Raw genomic sequence first — 21447 nt, forward strand, 5'->3', positions numbered from 1 at the left:
CTCCAACACGCACTGTTCGAGGAAACTATCCCGGCAGCATTCCAAGAACTGCTCCTCGAGCCCACCGCGTCCAACATGGGTCGACCAATCAATATGTAGATTGAAATCCCCCATAATTATCGCCGTTCCATTCCTGCACGCCGCATTTATTTGCGCATTAACAGCCCGCCCCACCTCCAGATCATTATTCGGGGGCCTATAAACGACACTCACCAGCGTCTTCCTCCCTTTGCTGTTCCTAATCTCCACCCACAATGATTCCACGTTCTGCTCTTTGGTTCCTACATCATCCCTTACTACCACCCTGATGCTATCCTTAATCAGCAGAGCTACACCCCCTCCCACTTTTTCCTCCTTCCTATCCTTCCTAAACACTTGATACCCCTGAACGTTTAGCTCCCAGTCCCTGTCACCTTGCAGCCACGTCTCTGAAATGGCCACCAGATCATATCCATTTGTGCTCATCTGCGCCACCAGCTCATCCACTTTATTCCGAATGCTTCGTGCATTCAGATAAAGTGCCTTCATCCCAGCCTTCACCTGGACCCTATTTGCCAGAACGCCACCAACCATACTCACGCCCCCTACTCCCTTTATTATTGGGACATCCTTGGCCTCCCCCCTTACCTGCACCCTCTCCTTTACTTTAGACCCTGTAATGTCACCTACCCTCGCACCCTCCCCCCGCCTAATTAGTTTAAAGCCCTAACTACAGTCCTATTTACACAATTAGCCAGGACTCTGGTCCCCGCACGGTTCAGACCAACCCCATCCCACCTGAACAGGTCCCACCTACCCCAATACTGATGCCAATGCCCCATAAATTCAAACCCATTCCTCCCACACCAATCCCTGAGCCACCCATTCACTTCCTTAATCTTATCAACCTTATGCCCGTCTGCACTCGGTTCAGACAGAATGTGTTTTAAGAACAGATAGATCAAGTAGAGCTTCCTGAATGGCAAAACAGATTGCAAAGATGATGAAGCTGCCAAAGTGTGCTTATGTCAGATGGATAACACAGTTGAGAACCGGGATGAGTTTCAAAAGTTTAAAGAGAATTGAGAAAGCAATTAAGAAAAGCAAAACAGAAGATTGAGAGGAAACTGACAGTTAACATAAAAAGGAATCCAAAAGTCTTCATAAATAGTAAAACAGTGGTAACAAGAGGAGTAATGCTGAAAGCACCTAATTAGATACAAAAGGGAATTCATGTCAATAGCTAGAGGACATGGCTGTGGTATTAAATTAATATCTTGCATCTGTCTTTACCAAGGAAGATGCTGTCCAGGTCATGATGAAAGAGAAGGAAGTTAAAATTGCTAAGGAGAGAGTATTGGAAAGACTGTCTTAAAAGCTTCAAAGTTAACAAGGCACCAGGATTGAATCAAATGTCATAGAATCTCTACAGTGCAGAAGGAGGCCAAAAAGTATCCAAGGTTCCTGAAAAATAAGAGTGGAAATTTCGGAGGCATTAGTCATAATTTTCCTATCTTGTTTAGACTCAGGTATGGTGCCAGAGGACTGGAGAATTACACCCAAGTTTTAAAAAAAGACAAACACAATAACTGCAGACTAGTTAGTTTAATTTTGGTGGTAGGGAAGCTTTTAGAAATGATCATTTCTGATAAAATTACTTGAGAAAATGTAAGCTAATTAAGGAGAGCCAGCATGGATTTGTTGAGAGAAATGAACTAGCTCGAGTTTTTGAAGAAGTATCAGATATGAGGGTAATTCTGTTGAGATAGTGCACATGATTTCCAAAAGCCATTTGGTTAAACGCACACAACAGGCATGTGAGCAAAGTTAGGGCTCATGCACTAAAAGGGACAGTAGCAAAATGGATATCATATTGCTTGAGGGTCAGGAACCACATAAGAGTGGCAAATGATTTTTTTGGACAAGAGGGAGGTTTATAGTGGAGTTCCCCAGGGGTTAGTGTTAGGCATCAGTCCCTACTGATACAAATTAATGATTCAGCTCTTAGTTTGCAGAGAAATTTCAGAATTTATTGATAAATGAAACTTGGAAACATTGAGAGCCATTTGCGGAAAATAGTGCAGAACTTTAAGAGGGCATAAATGGAACGATGGAAGTGCAGGCAAGTGAAAGATGAAATTTACTGCAGAGAAGTGTGAAGTGATTCACTTTGGAAGAAAGAATGTGGACAGACAATATAAAAGGAAGGGTACAATTTTAAAGGTGGTGCAGAAAGAGAAACCAAGACGTAGATGCAAATAAATCACTGAAGGTGGCAGGGCAGAGAGTGGATAACCATACATCATCCTGGGCTTTAATAAACAGGGCATAGAGTACAAAAACAAAGAAGTTATATTAAATCTGTATAAAACACTGGTTTGACTTCGACTGGAGTTCTGGGCATCACGCTATTCGAGTGAGGGTGGGAAAGATTCTCAAGAACTCTAAGGATGTGCAACTTAAAAAAGAGTGAAGAAACTGGGATAGTTTGCCTCAGGGAGGAGAATCTCGAGAGGAGATTTGATAGAGGCACTCAAAATCATGAGGGCTCTGAGCTAGTAAATGGGAAGAAACTATTCCCACTTGGAAGGATCAAAAACTAAAGAGCACAGATTTAATTGGCAATAAAGCCAATGTGAGGAAAACCATTTTCATTCTTCAGGTGGTTAGGATCTGGAATGCACTGCCTGAAAAGTATGGTAGAAATTTTCAAAAGAGAACTGGACCATTAACTGAAAAGCAAACATTATCAGGGCTTCAAAAAAAAATGTGGGATTGGCACAAGATAAATTTGTCCTTCAAAGGGCCAGCACAGACACATGATTAATATTGGTCAACTCCTCAACCATAATGCTGACAGAGCTGACAAGCATAGAACAAATATAGCCTTACACTGTTTCCAGCTACAGAAATATTTGACAAAATCATCACCAAACATCATTTTGATCTCAGTCCTTGAATATTAAAGTCAACTTACATTACTGGTAAGCATGGATTTGTCTTGACGCATCATATCATTCAGGATTATTGCTTTGTTGGATTAAAGAAAGAATAAATTCCTTCCAGTGTTATGCAGACAGCATAACCATTGAACAAATTTTATTCAACCAAACCAAGCCGCATCCTTACCTGTTGTAAAAGAGACTGTGGTCGGATCTGCTGATGTATTGTCTGCTGTCAATGTGAACACGCTGAAATTGTAATTGGTCCCGGCTTTCAGTTGTGCCACTGTAATATACTCATGAGGGACAATCATATCTGAAGATGGATCACCATTCGTCTCCACCCTGTATCTGTACTCAGATTTATGGTCTAATGGAGGGTCCCATTTCAGAGTCACTGAAGTGGTGTTGCGATTCACAAGGGTTAAGTTTGCAACAGCATTTGGTTCTGTAAATAATAATGAGATGTTGAGAATGACGTCAAATTCACAATATCCCCCTGCTCCACTCCTGTTGAAGATCTATATCTTCATCAGAGGCAATCTATTTCATTCCTTATCCTCTCCGATATTCTTGATTCATAATCACAAAGATCTCATGAATCACCTACCTTCTTTCAAAAGATCCTGAAAAAAAAATGCAAACATGCTTAGCCATTCTATCAAATTTCGCTGTGCTCACCTGCCTCAGGACTATTTAATCATAATTATGAAAGCTATTCCATGAACCAAAAAGTTGAACAAGTTGACAGCTTAGTTAATTCAGTCTTATCTCCTATTTTGACAGCTTGGATATACTACTCTCTCTGTCACTCAATAACTTAACAAATCAACATTTTTGTTCCAGATAAAAGTACACTTCCTACGATTATCATCATCTTAATTTTGTGTTTGACTTCTGACGTATTCTGAATAAAAATCAAACAATATGCCAATGGATTAAATGGTGTATTGATGAGCAAGCAACCAACAGTATCTCCAGCACTTTGCTAGTTACCACAATGTGACGGAACCATCACACGTTTAGAGCCACTAATTATGGTATCAAAATAAACCTCACAACCACCAAAAACTGGGGTGTTGGAGGCATAGGCATAGTGCCACGACATAAATAATTCAAAGGCCCAGACAAAAGTGTGGGCACAAAAGGTCAAAACTTACCCAGGTAGTGGGAGACATTTGCACTCAATGAAAACATTGAGAATTCAAATTTAATTCCTGTAATGGTGACCATCAAGCTATCAATGATGTAAAACTGCCTTACTGATTACAGTTAGGGAAGGAAATTTGCAGCCATTACCAGGTGTAGTCTGGCCACATGCACTACCAGACCCACAGCAATATGGCTCACTCTTGACTATCCCTGAAATGGCGGCGCACACCACTCACTTGTACAAATGTCTACAGCATAAAAGTCCGATCAGATCAGGTAACAAAAGAGATAACCAGAAGTCATTTTAAATGTAATTTGGGACGGGCAACAAATGTTGTCCTTTCCAGCAATGCTCACTATTTACGAAGAAATGTTTAAAAGAAAGATACATCTTCATCAGTAAACGTGCTGACTAATACACCACAGACTTCTCCTTCCAAGTTTTACTCCAGAACATAACAATTCCTCCACCGCAATGCTGCGGGAGCTGAGTGATGTGGCATAAATACAACTTTGAACCTTATCGAGACACAAACACAAACATTATCCAGCACAATTTCAATCTCCATTCCAGAAAACTGAGAGGCTAATTACATTGGTGGGCAGGTTTCAAATTGATGTTTTCATTCCATTCTTGATTGTTATTTTGGAGTAATGAGGTGGAAAAGACTCCTGCCTGTACTACCCATCCATCCTGATGTCAGGCAAATTCCTATTAAATCAAACTGAGCTGCTTCCTTACCTGTTGAAAGAGAGACTGTGGTCGGATCTGCTGATGTATTGTCTGCTGTCAGTGTGAACACGCTGAAGTTGTACTTGGTCCCAGCTTTCAGTTGTGCCACTGTAATATACTCATGAGGGACAATGATATTTGAAAGTGGATCTCTAGTCGTCTCCACCCTGTATCTGTACTCAGATTTATGGTCTAATGGACGGTCCCATCTCAGAGTAACTGAAGTGGTGTTGCGATTCACCAGGGTTAAGTTTGCAACAGCATTTGGTTCTGGAAATAATAATGAGATGTTGAGTATAATGTCAACCTCACAATACCCACTGCTCCACTCCTGTTGAAGATCCATGATTATCTTGATCAGATTCAATCCATTTAATTCCATTTTCTCTCCACTATCCTTGATTCACAATCGCAACGATCTCATCAGTGATCTACGTTCTTTCAGAAGATCCTTTAAAATGATGCAAACATGCTAAACCATCTGACCAAATTTCCCTGTGCTCACCTACCTCAGAACTATTTAATCATTATTGTGAAAGCTATTCAATGAACCAAAAAGCTGAAGAAGCTGACAGCTTAGTTAATTCAAGCCCAACTCCAGTCTTGTCTCCTATTTTGACAACTTGGATATTCTACTTCCTGTTGCTCAATAAGTCAACAAATCAACATTTTGGTTCCAGATTAAAAGTACACTACTTGCATGCTATCTTCGTCATCTTAGATTTGGGTTTGACTGCTGACAGCATAGCAACCTGATGTATAGTGTCTTCCAGATCAAAATCAATCAATATCCGCATGGATTGAAGAGTATGTTGATGAAAATTAACCAACAGCATCACTGGCAATTTGCCATTTACCATAATGTGATGCAATTGTCACACATCAGGAGCCACTAATTATGGTCTCAAAGTAAACCTTACAGCCCCCAAAAACTGCGGTGGTGGAAGCAGTTGCATATCCATTGCACAAGTAATCCAGAGGCCCTGGCTAAACTGTGGGTTCAAGAATTCAAATCTTGCCCAAGTAACTGGGAAAGCTATATTCAGTGAGAACATCTGGAGATTAAATTTAGTTCCAGAAATGGTGACCATCAAACTACCAACGTTGCAAACAAAAATTTGCTTCACTCATATCCATTTGGCAAGGCAGGTTGCTGGCTTCAGCAGGCATAACCTCCAGACCCACAGCAATATGGCTCACTCCTGACTGTCCCTGAATGCAGTAAAAAGTCTGACAACACCAGGTTTCAGTCCAACCGATTTATTTGATAGTAAACTCACTAGCTTTCATTCACCTGACGAAGGGGCAAACCCGAAAGCTAGTGAGTTTACTAGCAAACAAATCGGTTGGACTGAAACCTGGTGTTGTCAGACTTTTCACTGTGTTCACTCCAGTCCAACGCCGGCATATCCACATCATGTCCCTGAATGGTCAAGCAAACCACTCAATTGTACAAATGTCTGCAGCAAAAAAGTCCAATCAGATCAGGCAATGAATCAGATAACCAGCAATCATTTTAAATGTAATTTGGGACTGGCAACAAATGCTGTCCTTCACAGTTACATTCACTACTTATGAAGAAACATTTAAAAGAAAGATACATCTCTGTCGGTAAATGGGCTGACGAATACACCACAGACTTCTCCTTCCACAGTTTTATCCCAGTACATAACAATTCCTCCACCGCCACGTTGAGGGAGCTGAGTGACGTGGCATAAATACAACTTTGAATGCTTTCTAGACACAAACACAGACTTTATCCAGCACAATTTCAATCTCCATTCCAGAAAATCAAGAGGCTGATAACATTGGTGAGCAACTTGATGTTTTCATTCCGTTCCTGTTTGCTATTTTGTCGGACTGACGACTCCTGCCTGTATTAACCATCCATCCTGATGACAGGCAAATTCCTGTTAAATCAAACCGAGCCACTTCCTTACCTGTTGTAAGAGAGACTGTGGTCGGATCTGCTGATGTATTGTCTCCTGTCAGTGTGAACACGCTGAAATTGTACTTGGTCCCAGCTTTCAGTTGTGCCACTGTGATATACTCATGAGGGACAATGATATTTGAAGGTGGATCTCCATTCGTCTCCACCCTGTATCTGTACTCAGATTTATGGTCTAATGGACGGTCCCATCTCAGAGTAACTGAAGTGGTGTTGCGACTCACAAGGGTTAAGTTTGCAACAGCATTTGGTTCTGTAAGTAATGAGATGTTGAGAATAACGTCAAACACACACTGCCACCTGTTTGACTCCTGCTGATAACTGATGAGACCTTAATCAGAGTCAATCCATTTTGCTACTTTTCCTGTCCACAAGCTGGACAGGCAATCACAATCTTCTCATCAACTTGCTGACTTCTTGGAGAAAATCTGATAAATTGATGCTAACATGCAGAAACATCCTATCAAATGCGTGTACACTTTCACCTCAGTGTTAATCATAATCATCAATTTTACTCCACAAACCAAAGGAGGAACAAGTCTGAACACTGTTCAATTCAAGCCTGCTGTCCTCACCTGGCGTGGCCTGGACCACCTGTGACTGCAGATGCACATCAACATGGGTCCCTCGACTGCTTTCTAAATGGCCTAGCAAACCACTTCATTTCTACAAAACATTACAAGAGAAAGGTTCTGACAGTTAAACTGCAGTAGTTAACAACAGCAGATCAGCAATCAAATCAAGGGCAATAAGGGATGCGTGAATGCTGGTCTTTCCAGTGCTGCTCACTGAATGAATATTTTAAAGAATAAGACATCATAGCCAGTAAAAATGATACACCACAGGCATCTCCTTCCACAGGTCCACACCAGCATGCAAGAATTCCTCCATTACAAAGCTCAGAGAGCTGACAAGCATCGAACAAATATAACTTTCAACTCTTTCTAGCAACAAACACACAACTCGTACGCTGCACAATTTCAATCTCCATTCTGGAAAACCAAGAACCTAATTACACCGGTGACAAAGAGCTTTCAACTTGATGTTTTCGTTCTGTTCATTGTTGCTGTTTTTTAGGACAGAGGAAGAAAACTCTCATGCCAGCATTACCCCACGTCACAATCACAGATTAACACTTAGTAACCAAACTGAGCCACTTCCTTACCTGTTGTAAGAGAGACTGTGGTCGGATCTGCTGATGTATTGTCTCCTGTCAGAGTGAACACACTGAAATTGTACTTGGTCCCGGCTTTCAGTTGTGCCACTGTAATATACTCATGAGGGACAATCATATTTGAAGGTGGATCTCCATTCGTCTCCACCCTGTATCTGTACTCAGATTTATGGTCTAATGGACGGTCCCATCTCAGAGTAACTGAAGTGGTGTTGCGACTCACAAGGGTTAAGTTTGCAACAGCATTTGGTTCTGTAAGTAATGAGATGTTGAGAATAACGTCAAACACACACTGCCACCTGTTTGACTCCTGCTGATAACTGATGAGACCTTAATCAGAGTCAATCCATTTTGCTACTTTTCCTTTCCGCAAACTGCACAGCAATCACAACCATCTCATCAAATGACCAATTTCTTGGAGGAGACCTTACAAAACGATGCTAAACTGCTGAATCATCCTTTCAAATCCCTGTTCATTCTCGCCTCAGAATGAATTAATCATAATCATCAATGTTATTCCACAAAAAGTGAACAAGTCTCAACCCTGTTTAATTCAAGTCAGCTGTTCTCACCTGGCATGGACTGGCATACATGTGACTGCATAACCACAGGCGTCTGCTTCCACAGATCCACTCCAGTATACAAGAATTCCTCCATCACTAAGCTCAGAGAGCTGACAAGCATCGAACAAATATAACTTTCAACTCTTTCTAGCAACAAATACACAACATGTACCCTGCACAATTTCAATCTCCATTCTGGAAAACCAAAAGCCTAATTACATCGGTGACAAAGAGCTTTCAACTTGATGTTTTCCTTCTGTTCATTGTTGCTGTTTTTTAGGACAGAGGAAGAAAACTCTCGTGCCAGTGTTACCCAAACATTGCAATCGCAGATTAACACTTAGTAACCAAACTGAGCCACTTCCTTACCTGTTGTGAGAGAGACTGTGGTCGGATCTGCTGATGTATTGTCTGCTGTCAGTGTGAACACACTGAAATTGTACTTGGCCCCAGCTTTCAGTTGTGCCACTGTGATATACTCATGAGGGACAATGATATTTGAAGGTGGATCTCCATTCGTCTCCACCCTGTATCTGTACTCAGATTTATGGTCTAATGGACGGTCCCATCTCAGAGTAACTGAAGTGGTGTTGCGATTCACAAGGGTTAAGTTTGCAACAGCATTTGGTTCTGTAAGTAATGAGATGTTGAGAATAATGTCAAACTCACACTCCCACCTGTTCGACTGCTGTTGAGAATCGATGATATCTTCATCAGAATCAATCCATTTTGCTACGTTTCCTGTCCACAAGCTGGACAGGCAATCACAATCTTCTCATCAACTTGCTGACTTCTTGGAGAAAATCTGATAAATTGATGCTAACATGCAGAAACATCCTATCAAATGCGTGTACACTTTCACCTCAGTGTTAATCATAATCATCAATTTTACTCCACAAACCAAAGGAGGAACAAGTCTCAACCCTGTTCAATTCAAGTCTGCTGTCCTCACCTGGCATGGCCTGGACCACCTGTGACTGCAGATGCACATCAACATGGGTCCCTCGACTGCTTTCTAAATGGCCTAGCAAACCACTTCATTTCTACAAAACATTACAGGAGAAAGGTTCTGACAGTTAAACTGCAGTAGTTAACAACAGCAGATCAGCAATCAAATCAAGGGCAATAAGGGATGCGTGAATGCTGGTCTTTCCAGTGCTGCTCACTGAATGAATATTTTAAAGAATAAGACATCATAGCCAGTAAAAATGATACACCACAGGCATCTCCTTCCACAGGTCCACACCAGCATGCAAGAATTCCTCCATTACAAAGCTCAGAGAGCTGACAAGCATCGAACAAATATAACTTTCAACTCTTTCTAGCAACAAACACACAACTCGTACGCTGCACAATTTCAATCTCCATTCTGGAAAACCAAGAACCTAATTACACCGGTGACAAAGAGCTTTCAACTTGATGTTTTTGTTCTGTTCATTGTTGCTGTTTTTTAGGACAGAGGAAGAAAACTCTCATGCCAGCATTACCCCACGTCACAATCACAGATTAACACTTAGTAACCAAACTGAGCCACTTCCTTACCTGTTGTAAGAGAGACTGTGGTCGGATCTGCTGATGTATTGTCTCCTGTCAGAGTGAACACACTGAAATTGTACTTGGTCCCGGCTTTCAGTTGTGGCACTGTGATATACTCATGAGGGACAATCATATTTGAAGGTGGATCTCCATTCGTCTCCACCCTGTATCTGTACTCAGATTTATGGTCTAATGGACGGTCCCATCTCAGAGTAACTGAAGTGGTGTTGCGATTCACCAGGGTTAAGTTTGCAACAGCATTTGGTTCTGGAAATAATAATGAGATGTTGAGTAAAATGTCAACCTCACAATACCCACTGCTCCACTCCTGTTGAAGATCCATGATTATCTTGATCGGATTCAATCCATTTAATTCCATTTTCTCTCCACTATCCTTGATTCACAATCGCAATGATCTCATCAGTGATCTACGTTCTTTCAGAAGATCCTTTAAAATGATGCAAACATGCTAAACCATCTGACCAAATTTCCCTGTGCTCACCTACCTCAGAACTATTTAATCATTATTGTGAAAGCTATTCAATGAACCAAAAAGCTGAAGAAGCTGACAGCTTAGTTAATTCAAGCCCAACTCCAGTCTTGTCTCCTATTTTGACAACTTGGATATTCTACTTCCTGTTGCTCAATAAGTCAAGAAATCAACATTTTGGTTCCAGATTAAAAGTATACTACTTGCATGCTATCTTCGTCATCTTAGATTTGGGTTTGACTGCTGACAGCATAGCAACCTGATGTATAGTGTCTTCCAGATCAAAATCAATCAATATCCGCATGGATTGAAGAGTATGTTGATGAAAATTAACCAACAGCATCACTGGCAATTTGCCATTTACCATAATGTGATGCAATTGTCACACATCAGGAGCCACTAATTATGGTCTCAAAGTAAACCTTACAGCCCCCAAAAACTGCGGTGGTGGAAGCAGTTGCATATCCATTGCACAAGTAATCCAGAGGCCCTGGCTAAACTGTGGGTTCAAGAATTCAAATCTTGCCCAAGTAACTGGGAAAGCTATATTCAGTGAGAACATCTGGAGGGTAAATTTAGTTCCAGAAATGGTGACCATCAAACTACCAATGTTGCAAACAAAAATTTGCTCCACTCATATCCATTTGGCAAGGCAGGTTGCTGGCTTCAGCAGGCATAACCTCCAGACCCACAGCAATATGGCTCACTCCTGACTGTCCCTGAATGCAGTAAAAAGTCTGACAACACCAGGTTTCAGTCCAACCGATTTATTTGATAGTAAACTCACTAGCTTTCATTCACCTGACGAAGGGGCAAACCCGAAAGCTAGTGAGTTTACTAGCAAACAAATCGGTTGGACTGAAACCTGGTGTTGTCAGACTTTTCACTGTGTTCACTCCAGTCCAACGCCGGCATATCCACATCATGTCCCTGAATGGTCAAGCAAACCACTCAATTGTACAAATGTCTGCAGCAAAAAAGTCCAATCAGATCAGGCAATGAATCAGATAACCAGCAATCATTTTAAATGTAATTCGGGACTGGCAACAAATGCTGTCCTTTACAGTTACATTCACTATTTATGAAGAAACATTTAAAAGAAAGATACATCTCAGTCGGTAAATGGGCTGACGAATACACCACAGACTTCTCCTTCCACAGTTTTATCCCAGTACATAACAATTCCTCCACCGCCACGTTGAGGGAGCTGAGTGACGTGGCATAAATACAACTTTGAATGCTTTCTAGACACAAACACAGACTTTATCCAGCACAATTTCAATCTCCATTCCAGAAAATCAAGAGGCTAATAACATTGGTGAGCAACTTGATGTTTTCATTCCGTTCCTGTTTGCTATTTTGTAGGACTGACGACTCCTGCCTGTATTAACCATCCATCCTGATGTCAGGCAAATTCCTGTTAAATCAAACCGAGCCACTTCCTTACCTGTTGTAAGAGAGACTGTGGTCGGATCTGCTGATGTATTGTCTCCTGTCAGTGTGAACACGCTGAAATTGTACTTGGTCCCAGCATTCAGTTGTGCCACTGTAATATACTCATGAGGGACAATGATATTTGAAGGTGGATCTCCATTCGTCTCCACCCTGTATCTGTACTCAGATTTATGGTCTAATGGACGGTCCCATCTCAGAGTAACTGAAGTGGTGTTGCGACTCACAAGGGTTAAGTTTGCAACAGCATTTGGTTCTGTAAGTAATGAGATGTTGAGAATAACGTCAAACACACACTGCCACCTGTTTGACTCCTGCTGATAACTGATGAGACCTTAATCAGAGTCAATCCATTTTGCTACTTTTCCTTTCCGCAAACTGCACAGCAATCACAACCATCTCATCAAATGACCAATTTCTTGGAGGAGACCTTACAAAACGATGCTAAGCTGCTGAATCATCCTTTCAAATCCCTGTTCATTCTCGCCTCAGAATGAATTAATCATAATCATCAATGTTATTCCACAAAAAGTGAACAAGTCTCAACCCTGTTTAATTCAAGTCAGCTGTTCTCACCTGGCATGGACTGGCATACATGTGACTGCATAACCACAGGCGTCTGCTTCCACAGATCCACTCCAGTATACAAGAATTCCTCCATCACTAAGCTCAGAGAGCTGACAAGCATCGAACAAATATAACTTTCAACTCTTTCTAGCAACAAATACACAACATGTACCCTGCACAATTTCAATCTCCATTCTGGAAAACCAAAAGCCTAATTACATCGGTGACAAAGAGCTTTCAACTTGATGTTTTCCTTCTGTTCATTGTTGCTGTTTTTGAGGACAGAGGAAGAAAACTCTCGTGCCAGTGTTACCCAAACATTGCAATCGCAGATTAACACTTAGTAACCAAACTGAGCCACTTCCTTACCTGTTGTGAGAGAGACTGTGGTCGGATCTGCTGATGTATTGTCTGCTGTCAGTGTGAACACGCTGAAATTGTACTTGGCCCCAGCTTTCAGTTGTGCCACTGTGATATACTCATGAGGGACAATGATATTTGAAGGTGGATCTCCATTCGTCTCCACCCTGTATCTGTACTCAGATTTATGGTCTAATGGACGGTCCCATCTCAGAGTAACTGAAGTGGTGTTGCGATTCACAAGGGTTAAGTTTGCAACAGCATTTGGTTCTGTAAGTAATGAGATGTTGAGAATAATGTCAAACTCACACTCCCACCTGTTCGACTGCTGTTGAGAATCGATGATATCTTCATCAGAATCAATCCATTTTGCTACGTTTCCTGTCCACAAGCTGGACAGGCAATCACAATCTTCTCATCAACTTGCTGACTTCTTGGAGAAAATCTGATAAATTGATGCTAACATGCAGAAACATCCTATCAAATGCGTGTACACTTTCACCTCAGTGTTAATCATAATCATCAATTTTACTCCACAAACCAAAGGAGGAACAAGTCTCAACCCTGTTCAATTCAAGTCTGCTGTCCTCACCTGGCATGGCCTGGACCACCTGTGACTGCAGATGCACATCAACATGGGTCCCTCGACTGCTTTCTAAATGGCCTAGCAAACCACTTCATTTCTACAAAACATTACAGGAGAAAGGTTCTGACAGTTAAACTGCAGTAGTTAACAACAGCAGATCAGCAATCAAATCAAGGGCAATAAGGGATGCGTGAATGCTGGTCTTTCCAGTGCTGCTCACTGAATGAATATTTTAAAGAATAAGACATCATAGCCAGTAAAAATGATACACCACAGGCATCTCCTTCCACAGGTCCACACCAGCATGCAAGAATTCCTCCATTACAAAGCTCAGAGAGCTGACAAGCATCGAACAAATATAACTTTCAACTCTTTCTAGCAACAAACACACAACTCGTACGCTGCACAATTTCAATCTCCATTCTGGAAAACCAAGAACCTAATTACACCGGTGACAAAGAGCTTTCAACTTGATGTTTTCGTTCTGTTCATTGTTGCTGTTTTTTAGGACAGAGGAAGAAAACTCTCATGCCAGCATTACCCCACGTCACAATCACAGATTAACACTTAGTAACCAAACTGAGCCACTTCCTTACCTGTTGTAAGAGAGACTGTGGTCGGATCTGCTGATGTATTGTCTCCTGTCAGAGTGAACACACTGAAATTGTACTTGGTCCCGGCTTTCAGTTGTGGCACTGTGATATACTCATGAGGGACAATGATATTTGAAGGTGGATCTCCATTCGTCTCCACCCTGTATCTGTACTCAGATTTATGGTCTAATGGACGGTCCCATCTCAGAGTAACTGAAGTGGTGTTGCGACTCACAAGGGTTAAGTTTGCAACAGCATTTGGTTCTGGAAATAATAATGAGATGTTGAGTAAAATGTCAACCTCACAATACCCACTGCTCCACTCCTGTTGAAGATCCATGATTATCTTGATCGGATTCAATCCATTTAATTCCATTTTCTCTCCACTATCCTTGATTCACAATCGCAACGATCTCATCAGTGATCTACGTTCTTTCAGAAGATCCTTTAAAATGATGCAAACATGCTAAACCATCTGACCAAATTTCCCTGTGCTCACCTACCTCAGAACTATTTAATCATTATTGTGAAAGCTATTCAATGAACCAAAAAGCTGAAGAAGCTGACAGCTTAGTTAATTCAAGCCCAACTCCAGTCTTGTCTCCTATTTTGACAACTTGGATATTCTACTTCCTGTTGCTCAATAAGTCAAGAAATCAACATTTTGGTTCCAGATTAAAAGTACACTACTTGCATGCTATCTTCGTCATCTTAGATTTGGGTTTGACTGCTGACAGCATAGCAACCTGATGTATAGTGTCTTCCAGATCAAAATCAATCAATATCCGCATGGATTGAAGAGTATGTTGATGAAAATTAACCAACAGCATCACTGGCAATTTGCCATTTACCATAATGTGATGCAATTGTCACACATCAGGAGCCACTAATTATGGTCTCAAAGTAAACCTTACAGCCCCCAAAAACTGCGGTGGTGGAAGCAGTTGCATATCCATTGCACAAGTAATCCAGAGGCCCTGGCTAAACTGTGGGTTCAAGAATTCAAATCTTGCCCAAGTAACTGGGAAAGCTATATTCAGTGAGAACATCTGGAGGGTAAATTTAGTTCCAGAAATGGTGACCATCAAACTACCAATGTTGCAAACAAAAATTTGCTTCACTCATATCCATTTGGCAAGGCAGGTTGCTGGCTTCAGCAGGCATAACCTCCAGACCCACAGCAATATGGCTCACTCCTGACTGTCCCTGAATGCAGTAAAAAGTCTGACAACACCAGGTTTCAGTCCAACCGATTTATTTGATAGTAAACTCACTAGCTTTCATTCACCTGACGAAGGGGCAAACCCGAAAGCTAGTGAGTTTACTAGCAAACAAATCGGTTGGACTGAAACCTGGTGTTGTCAGACTTTTCACTGTGTTCACTCCAGTCCAACGCCGGCATATCCACATCATGTCCCTGAATGGTCAAGCAAACCACTCAATTGTACAAATGTCTGCAGCAAAAAAGTCCAATCAGATCAGGCAATGAATCAGATAACCAGCAATCATTTTAAATGTAATTCGGGACTGGCAACAAATGCTGTCCTTTACAGTTACATTCACTATTTATGAAGAAACATTTAAAAGAAAGATACATCTCAGTCGGTAAATGGGCTGACGAATACACCACAGACTTCTCCTTCCACAGTTTTATCCCAGTACATAACAATTCCTCCACCGCCACGTTGAGGGAGCTGAGTGACGTGGCATAAATACAACTTTGAATGCTTTCTAGACACAAACACAGACTTTATCCAGCACAATTTCAATCTCCATTCCAGAAAATCAAGAGGCTGATAACATTGGTGAGCAACTTGATGTTTTCATTCCGTTCCTGTTTGCTATTTTGTCGGACTGACGACTCCTGCCTGTATTAACCATCCATCCTGATGACAGGCAAATTCCTGTTAAATCAAACCGAGCCACTTCCTTACCTGTTGTAAGAGAGACTGTGGTCGGATCTGCTGATGTATTGTCTCCTGTCAGTGTGAACACGCTGAAATTGTACTTGGCCCCAGCTTTCAGTTGTGGCACTGTGATATACTCATGAGGGACAATGATATTTGAAGGTGGATCTCCATTCGTCTCCACCCTGTATCTGTACTCAGATTTATGGTCTAATGGACGGTCCCATCTCAGAGTAACTGAAGTGGTGTTGCGACTCACAAGGGTTAAGTTTGCAACAGCATTTGGTTCTGTAAGTAATGAGATGTTGAGAATAACGTCAAACACACACTGCCACCTGTTTGACTCCTGCTGATAACTGATGAGACCTTAATCAGAGTCAATCCATTTTGCTACTTTTCCTTTCCGCAAACTGCACAGCAATCACAACCATCTCATCAAATGACCAATTTCTTGGAGGAGACCTTACAAAACGATGCTAAGCTGCTGAATCATCCTTTCAAATCCCTGTTCATTCTCGCCTCAGAATGAATTAATCATAATCATCAATGTTATTCCACAAAAAGTGAACAAGTCTCAACCCTGTTTAATTCAAGTCAGCTGTTCTCACCTGGCATGGACTGGCGTACATGTGACTGCATAACCACAGGCGTCTGCTTCCACAGATCCACTCCAGTATACAAGAATTCCTCCATCACTAAGCTCAGAGAGCTGACAAGCATCGAACAAATATAACTTTCAACTCTTTCTAGCAACAAATACACAACATGTACCCTGCACAATTTCAATCTCCATTCTGGAAAACCAAAAGCCTAATTACATCGGTGACAAAGAGCTTTCAACTTGATGTTTTCCTTCTGTTCACTGTTGCTGTTTTTGAGGACAGAGGAAGAAAACTCTCGTGCCAGTGTTACGCAAACATTGCAATCGCAGATTAACACTTAGTAACCAAACTGAGCCACTTCCTTACCTGTTGTGAGAGAGACTGTGGTCGGATCTGCTGATGTATTGTCTGCTGTCAGTGTGAACACACCGAAATTGTACTTGGTCCCGGCTTTCAATTGTGGCACGGTAATATACTCATGAGGGACAATCATATTTGAAGGTGGATCTCCAGTCGTCTCCACCCTATATCTGTACTCGGATTTATGGTCTAATGGACCGTCCCATTTCAGAGTAATTGACGTGCTGTTACGATTCACGAGGGTTAAGTTGGCCACAGCATTTGGTTCTGTAAATAATAATGAGATGTTGAGAATAGTATCGACCTCACTGTCCTGCCACCTGTTCCACTTCTGTCGATAATCCATGATATCTTCATTGGAACCTATCCTGTCCAATCCTTTTCCTCTCTGCTTTCCTGGATTCACATTCTCAACCGTGACAACGAGTAACTAACCTCTTTGAGAAGATTGTTTCAAACTAAGCAACCATCCTATCAAATTCCCCTGTGCACACTTTCCTCAGTTTTAATTAATCGCAATTGTCAATGCTTCTCCACAAAACAAAAAGATGAACAAGTTGACAGCTTGCTTCATTCATTCCAACACTGGTCTTATCTCGCATTTTGACAACTTTGATATACTACTCTCTCTGCTGCTCAACAACTCGAGAGGCCAGCATTTTCAATCCACGTAAAAGTACATTCATCACATGCCAACTTGGTTTGGTGCTTGACTGCTGACATCATGGGAGAGTTCCACGTTGTGTCTTCTACGTCAAAAGCAATCAATCTTCCGAAGGATTGAACGGTGAATTGGTGACATATCTGTTTCAAAACCACTCGCGAGTTACCATAATATGAGGCAACTGTCACAGTTATGGACCTACTAATTACAGCTTCCAGTAAACCTTTGAACACCAAATAAACGGGGATGTCGAGGCATAGTCACTAGTCACTGTACCAGTAAACAAGTCCAAGGCTAATATGCGGGCATAGGTTTTTGAAACCCCCCCCCACCGTGCCTGGGAAATTAACATACAGTTAATAATTTGGAACAAGACTACTCTCAAGGGTAGTAACCATTAAATGATCAATGTTGCAAAATTGTTTTAACTAATAACTTTAGGGAAGGAAATCTGTTTTCCTTAGATGGAATGGCCTAGCCTGCATTAGGCTCCAGACACAGCATTGTGGCTCACTCTTGACGGTCTCGAATGTGACCTTGCAATCCAACCAGCCGTACAAATCATTACAGAAGAAGAGGCCAATCAGCTGAACGACAGCAGTTAAAGGTGGCAGCTCAGCAGCAATTTGGGGAGGGTACCAAATGCGTTCCTTTCCATCGATGCTCACCACCCATGAATGAATATTTTACAGATTAAGTACCTCTCAATCACTAAATGTGCTAATTTGTCACAGGTCTTTCCTTCCACAGTGCACAACAATTTCTCCATCACTATGCGGAGAGAACTGACTAGTATGGAACGCTTTCCAGACAAATCAACATTTTGGTTCCAGATAAAAGTACACTCCTCGCATGTCATTTTCATCATCTTAGTTTTGGGTTTGACTGCTGACTCCCAATGGATCAAATGATATATTGATGAAAATTAACCAACAGTATCACCGGCAATTTTCCAGTTACCATAATGTGTTGCAACTATCACACCTCAGGAGCCACTAATTATGGTCTCAAAATAAACCTTTCACGTCCCAAAAACTGGAGTGTTGGTGGAAGTTGGATATCCACTGCACAAGTAATACAGAGGCCCCAGCACAACTGTGGGTTCAAGAATTCAAATGGGGAAAGCTATATTCAGTGAGAACATCTGGAAATTAAATTTAGTTCCAGAAATGGTGACCATCAAACTACCAATGTTGCCAACAAAAATTTGCTTCACTAATATCCATGTGGCAAGGCAGATTGCTGGCTTCAGCAGGCATAACACCAGACCCACAGAAATGTGGTTCACACCTGCCTGTCCCTGAATGGTCAAACAAACCACTCAATTGTACAAATGTCTGCAGCAAAAAAGTCCAATCAGATCAGGTAACGAATGAGATAACCAGCAATCATGCTGTCCTTTCCAGTTACATTCACTATTTATGAAGAAACGTTGAAAAGAAAAATACATCTCCATCAGTCAATGGGCTGACTAATACACCACAGACTTCTCCTTCCACAGTTTCACTCCAGTACATAACAATTCCTCCACCGCTACGTTGAAGGAGCTGAGTGACGTGGCATAAATACAACTTTGAATGCTTTCCAGACACAAACACAGACTTTATCCAGCACAATTTCAATCTCCGTTCCAGAAAATCGAGAGGCTAATTACACTGCTGAGCAAGTAATTTCAACTTGATGTTTTCATTCTGCTCCTGGTTGCTATTTTGTAGGACTGAGGTGGAAAAGACTCCTTCCTGCCTGTATTACCCATCCATCCTGATATCAGACAAATTCCTATTAAACAAAACTGAGCCGCTTCCTTACCTGTTGTAAAAGAGACTGTGGTCGGATCTGCTGATGTATTGTCTGCTGTCAGTGTGAACACGCTGAAATTGTACTTGGTCCCGGCTTTCAGTTGTGCCACTGTGATATACTCTTGAGGGACAATGATATTTGATGGTGGATCTCCAGTCGTCTCCACCCTGTATCTGTACTCAGATTTATGGTCTAATGGACGGTCCCATCTCAGAGTAACTGAAGTGGTGTTGCGATTCATAAGGGTTAAGTTGGCCACAGCATTTGGTTCTGTAAATAATAATGTGATGTTGAGAATAGTATCGGCCTCACTCTCCTGCCACCTGTTCCACTTCTGTCGATAATCCACGATATCGTCATTGCAACCAATCCTGTCCAATCCTTTTCCTCTCTGCTCTCCTGGAGTTGCAATCTCAACCATCACAATGATTAAGCAACTTCTTTGAGAAGATTATTTCAAACTAAGTAGCATCCTATCAAATTCCCCTGTGCACACTTCCCTCAATATTAATGAATTGCAATTGTCAATGTTTCTCCACAAAACAAAAAGATGAACAAGTTGACAGCTTGCTTAATTTATGCCCAACTCTGGTCTTGTCATTAAGATCACTTTGATATGCTATTTTGCTGCTCAACAACTCAAGAGGCCAATATTTTCAATCCACATAAAACTACATTCATCACGTGCCAACTTTGTTTGGTGCATGAGTGCTGACATCACGGGAGAGTTCTACGATATGTCTTCCGTGTAAAAAGGAATGAATCTTCCAAGGGATTGAATGGTGCATCGGAGACTTGTCAATAGCCTATTTCAAAAACCTCTTGCCAGTTACCATAATGGGCGGCAATTGTCACAGTTATGGACCTACTAATTACATCATCTAGTTAACTTTCCAACTAGTTAACTTTAAACAAGGCCGAGGCTAATAAGCGTGCATAATGTTTTGAAACCCACCACCGCACCTGGGAAGTTAACATATAATTTAAAAATCTGGAACAAAACTACCCTCAGTAGTGGTAACTGTGAAACTATGTTGCAAAATATTTTTCACCAACAGAATATGTTTCCCTTAAATGGCATGGTCTAACCTACATTAGACTCCACACACAGCAATGTGCTTCACTCTTGACGGTCTTGAATATGGCCTTGCAGACCAACCAGTTCTACAAACCATTACAGAAAAAGAGTCCAACCAGCTGAGCTGCAGCAGTTAAAGGTGGTAACTCAGCGCAATTTTCTCAAGGGCAATCAGGGGAGGGTAACAAAATGTGTTCCTTTCCATCGATGCTCCCTAGGTATGAATGAATATTTCACAGAGAAGTACATCTCAATCAGCAAATGTGAGAATCGGTCACAGGTCTTTTCTTCCACAGAGCACAACAATTCCTCCATCATTACACAGAGAGAGCTGACTAGTATGGAACAAATACAGCTTTAAAGTCTTTCCAGACAAAAACCCAGATTGAAATTCTGCTACATACAATCTCCGTTGCAGAAAACGGAGCGGCTAATTACATTGGTGAACAATTCGTTTCAACTTGAAGTTTTCATTCTGTTCATGGTTGATGTTTTGTAGAATGAGGAACAGAAGACTCCCGCTCACAGATGAACACAAACTGAGCCTCATTCTTACCTGTTGTAAAAGACACTATTGTTGGATCTGCTGATGTATTGTCTGCTGTCAGTGTGAACACGCTGAAATTGTACTTGGCCCCAGCTTTCAGTTGTGCCACTGTGATATACTCATGAGGGACAATGATATTTGAAGGTGGATCTCCATTCGTCTCCACCCTGTATCTGTACTCAGATTTATGGTCTAATGGACGGTCCCATCTCAGAGTAACTGAAGTGGTGTTGCGATTCACAAGGGTTAAGTTTGCAACAGCGTTTGGTTCTGTAAATAGTAATGAGATGTTGAGAATAATGTCAAACTCACACTGCCACCTGTTCGACTTCTGTTGAGAATCGATGATATCTTCATCAGAATCAATCCATGTTGCTACGTTTCCTGTCCACAAGCTGGACAGGCAATCACAAT

At 41.5% G+C, this 21447-nt stretch overlaps 2 protein-coding genes across 4 annotated transcripts in view; both read right to left on the bottom strand.

The window, feature by feature from the left end:
• The window catches only part of ptprja (protein tyrosine phosphatase receptor type Ja), a 180080-nt gene that overhangs the window by 102331 nt on the left and 56302 nt on the right, over window positions 1–21447 (bottom strand). Inside the window, exons 1-4 of one of the 3 annotated variants that reach the window (XM_080190428.1) lie at window positions 7920–8181; window positions 6747–7007; window positions 4816–5076; window positions 3109–3369 (exon numbers count right to left, since the gene is read on the bottom strand). In XM_080190428.1, coding sequence (XP_080046554.1) covers window positions 3109–3369; window positions 4816–5076; window positions 6747–7007; window positions 7920–8046 — 910 coding nt within the window. In that variant the 5' untranslated portion in view covers window positions 8047–8181. Of the gene's footprint in view, window positions 1–3108; window positions 3370–4815; window positions 5077–6746; window positions 7008–7919; window positions 8182–19417; window positions 19679–21042; window positions 21304–21447 lie in introns of those variants that run through there. The other 2 variants (XM_080190429.1, XM_080190430.1) reach the window with 2 other exon arrangements.
• LOC145343651 (receptor-type tyrosine-protein phosphatase eta-like) lies at window positions 8487–12630 on the bottom strand. Its single transcript, XM_080189821.1, has 5 exons — window positions 12546–12630; window positions 11965–12303; window positions 10034–10294; window positions 8861–9121; window positions 8487–8638 (listed from the first exon to the last, which is right to left on the bottom strand). Exons 1-5 carry the CDS (start codon window positions 12628–12630, stop codon window positions 8487–8489), a joined length of 1098 nt encoding a protein of 365 aa, XP_080045947.1.

This window comes from Carcharhinus amblyrhynchos, chromosome 6 (genome assembly GCF_965287045.1).
Source record: "Carcharhinus amblyrhynchos chromosome 6, sCarAmb.v2.hapA, whole genome shotgun sequence".
NCBI lineage: Eukaryota > Metazoa > Chordata > Chondrichthyes > Carcharhiniformes > Carcharhinidae > Carcharhinus > Carcharhinus amblyrhynchos.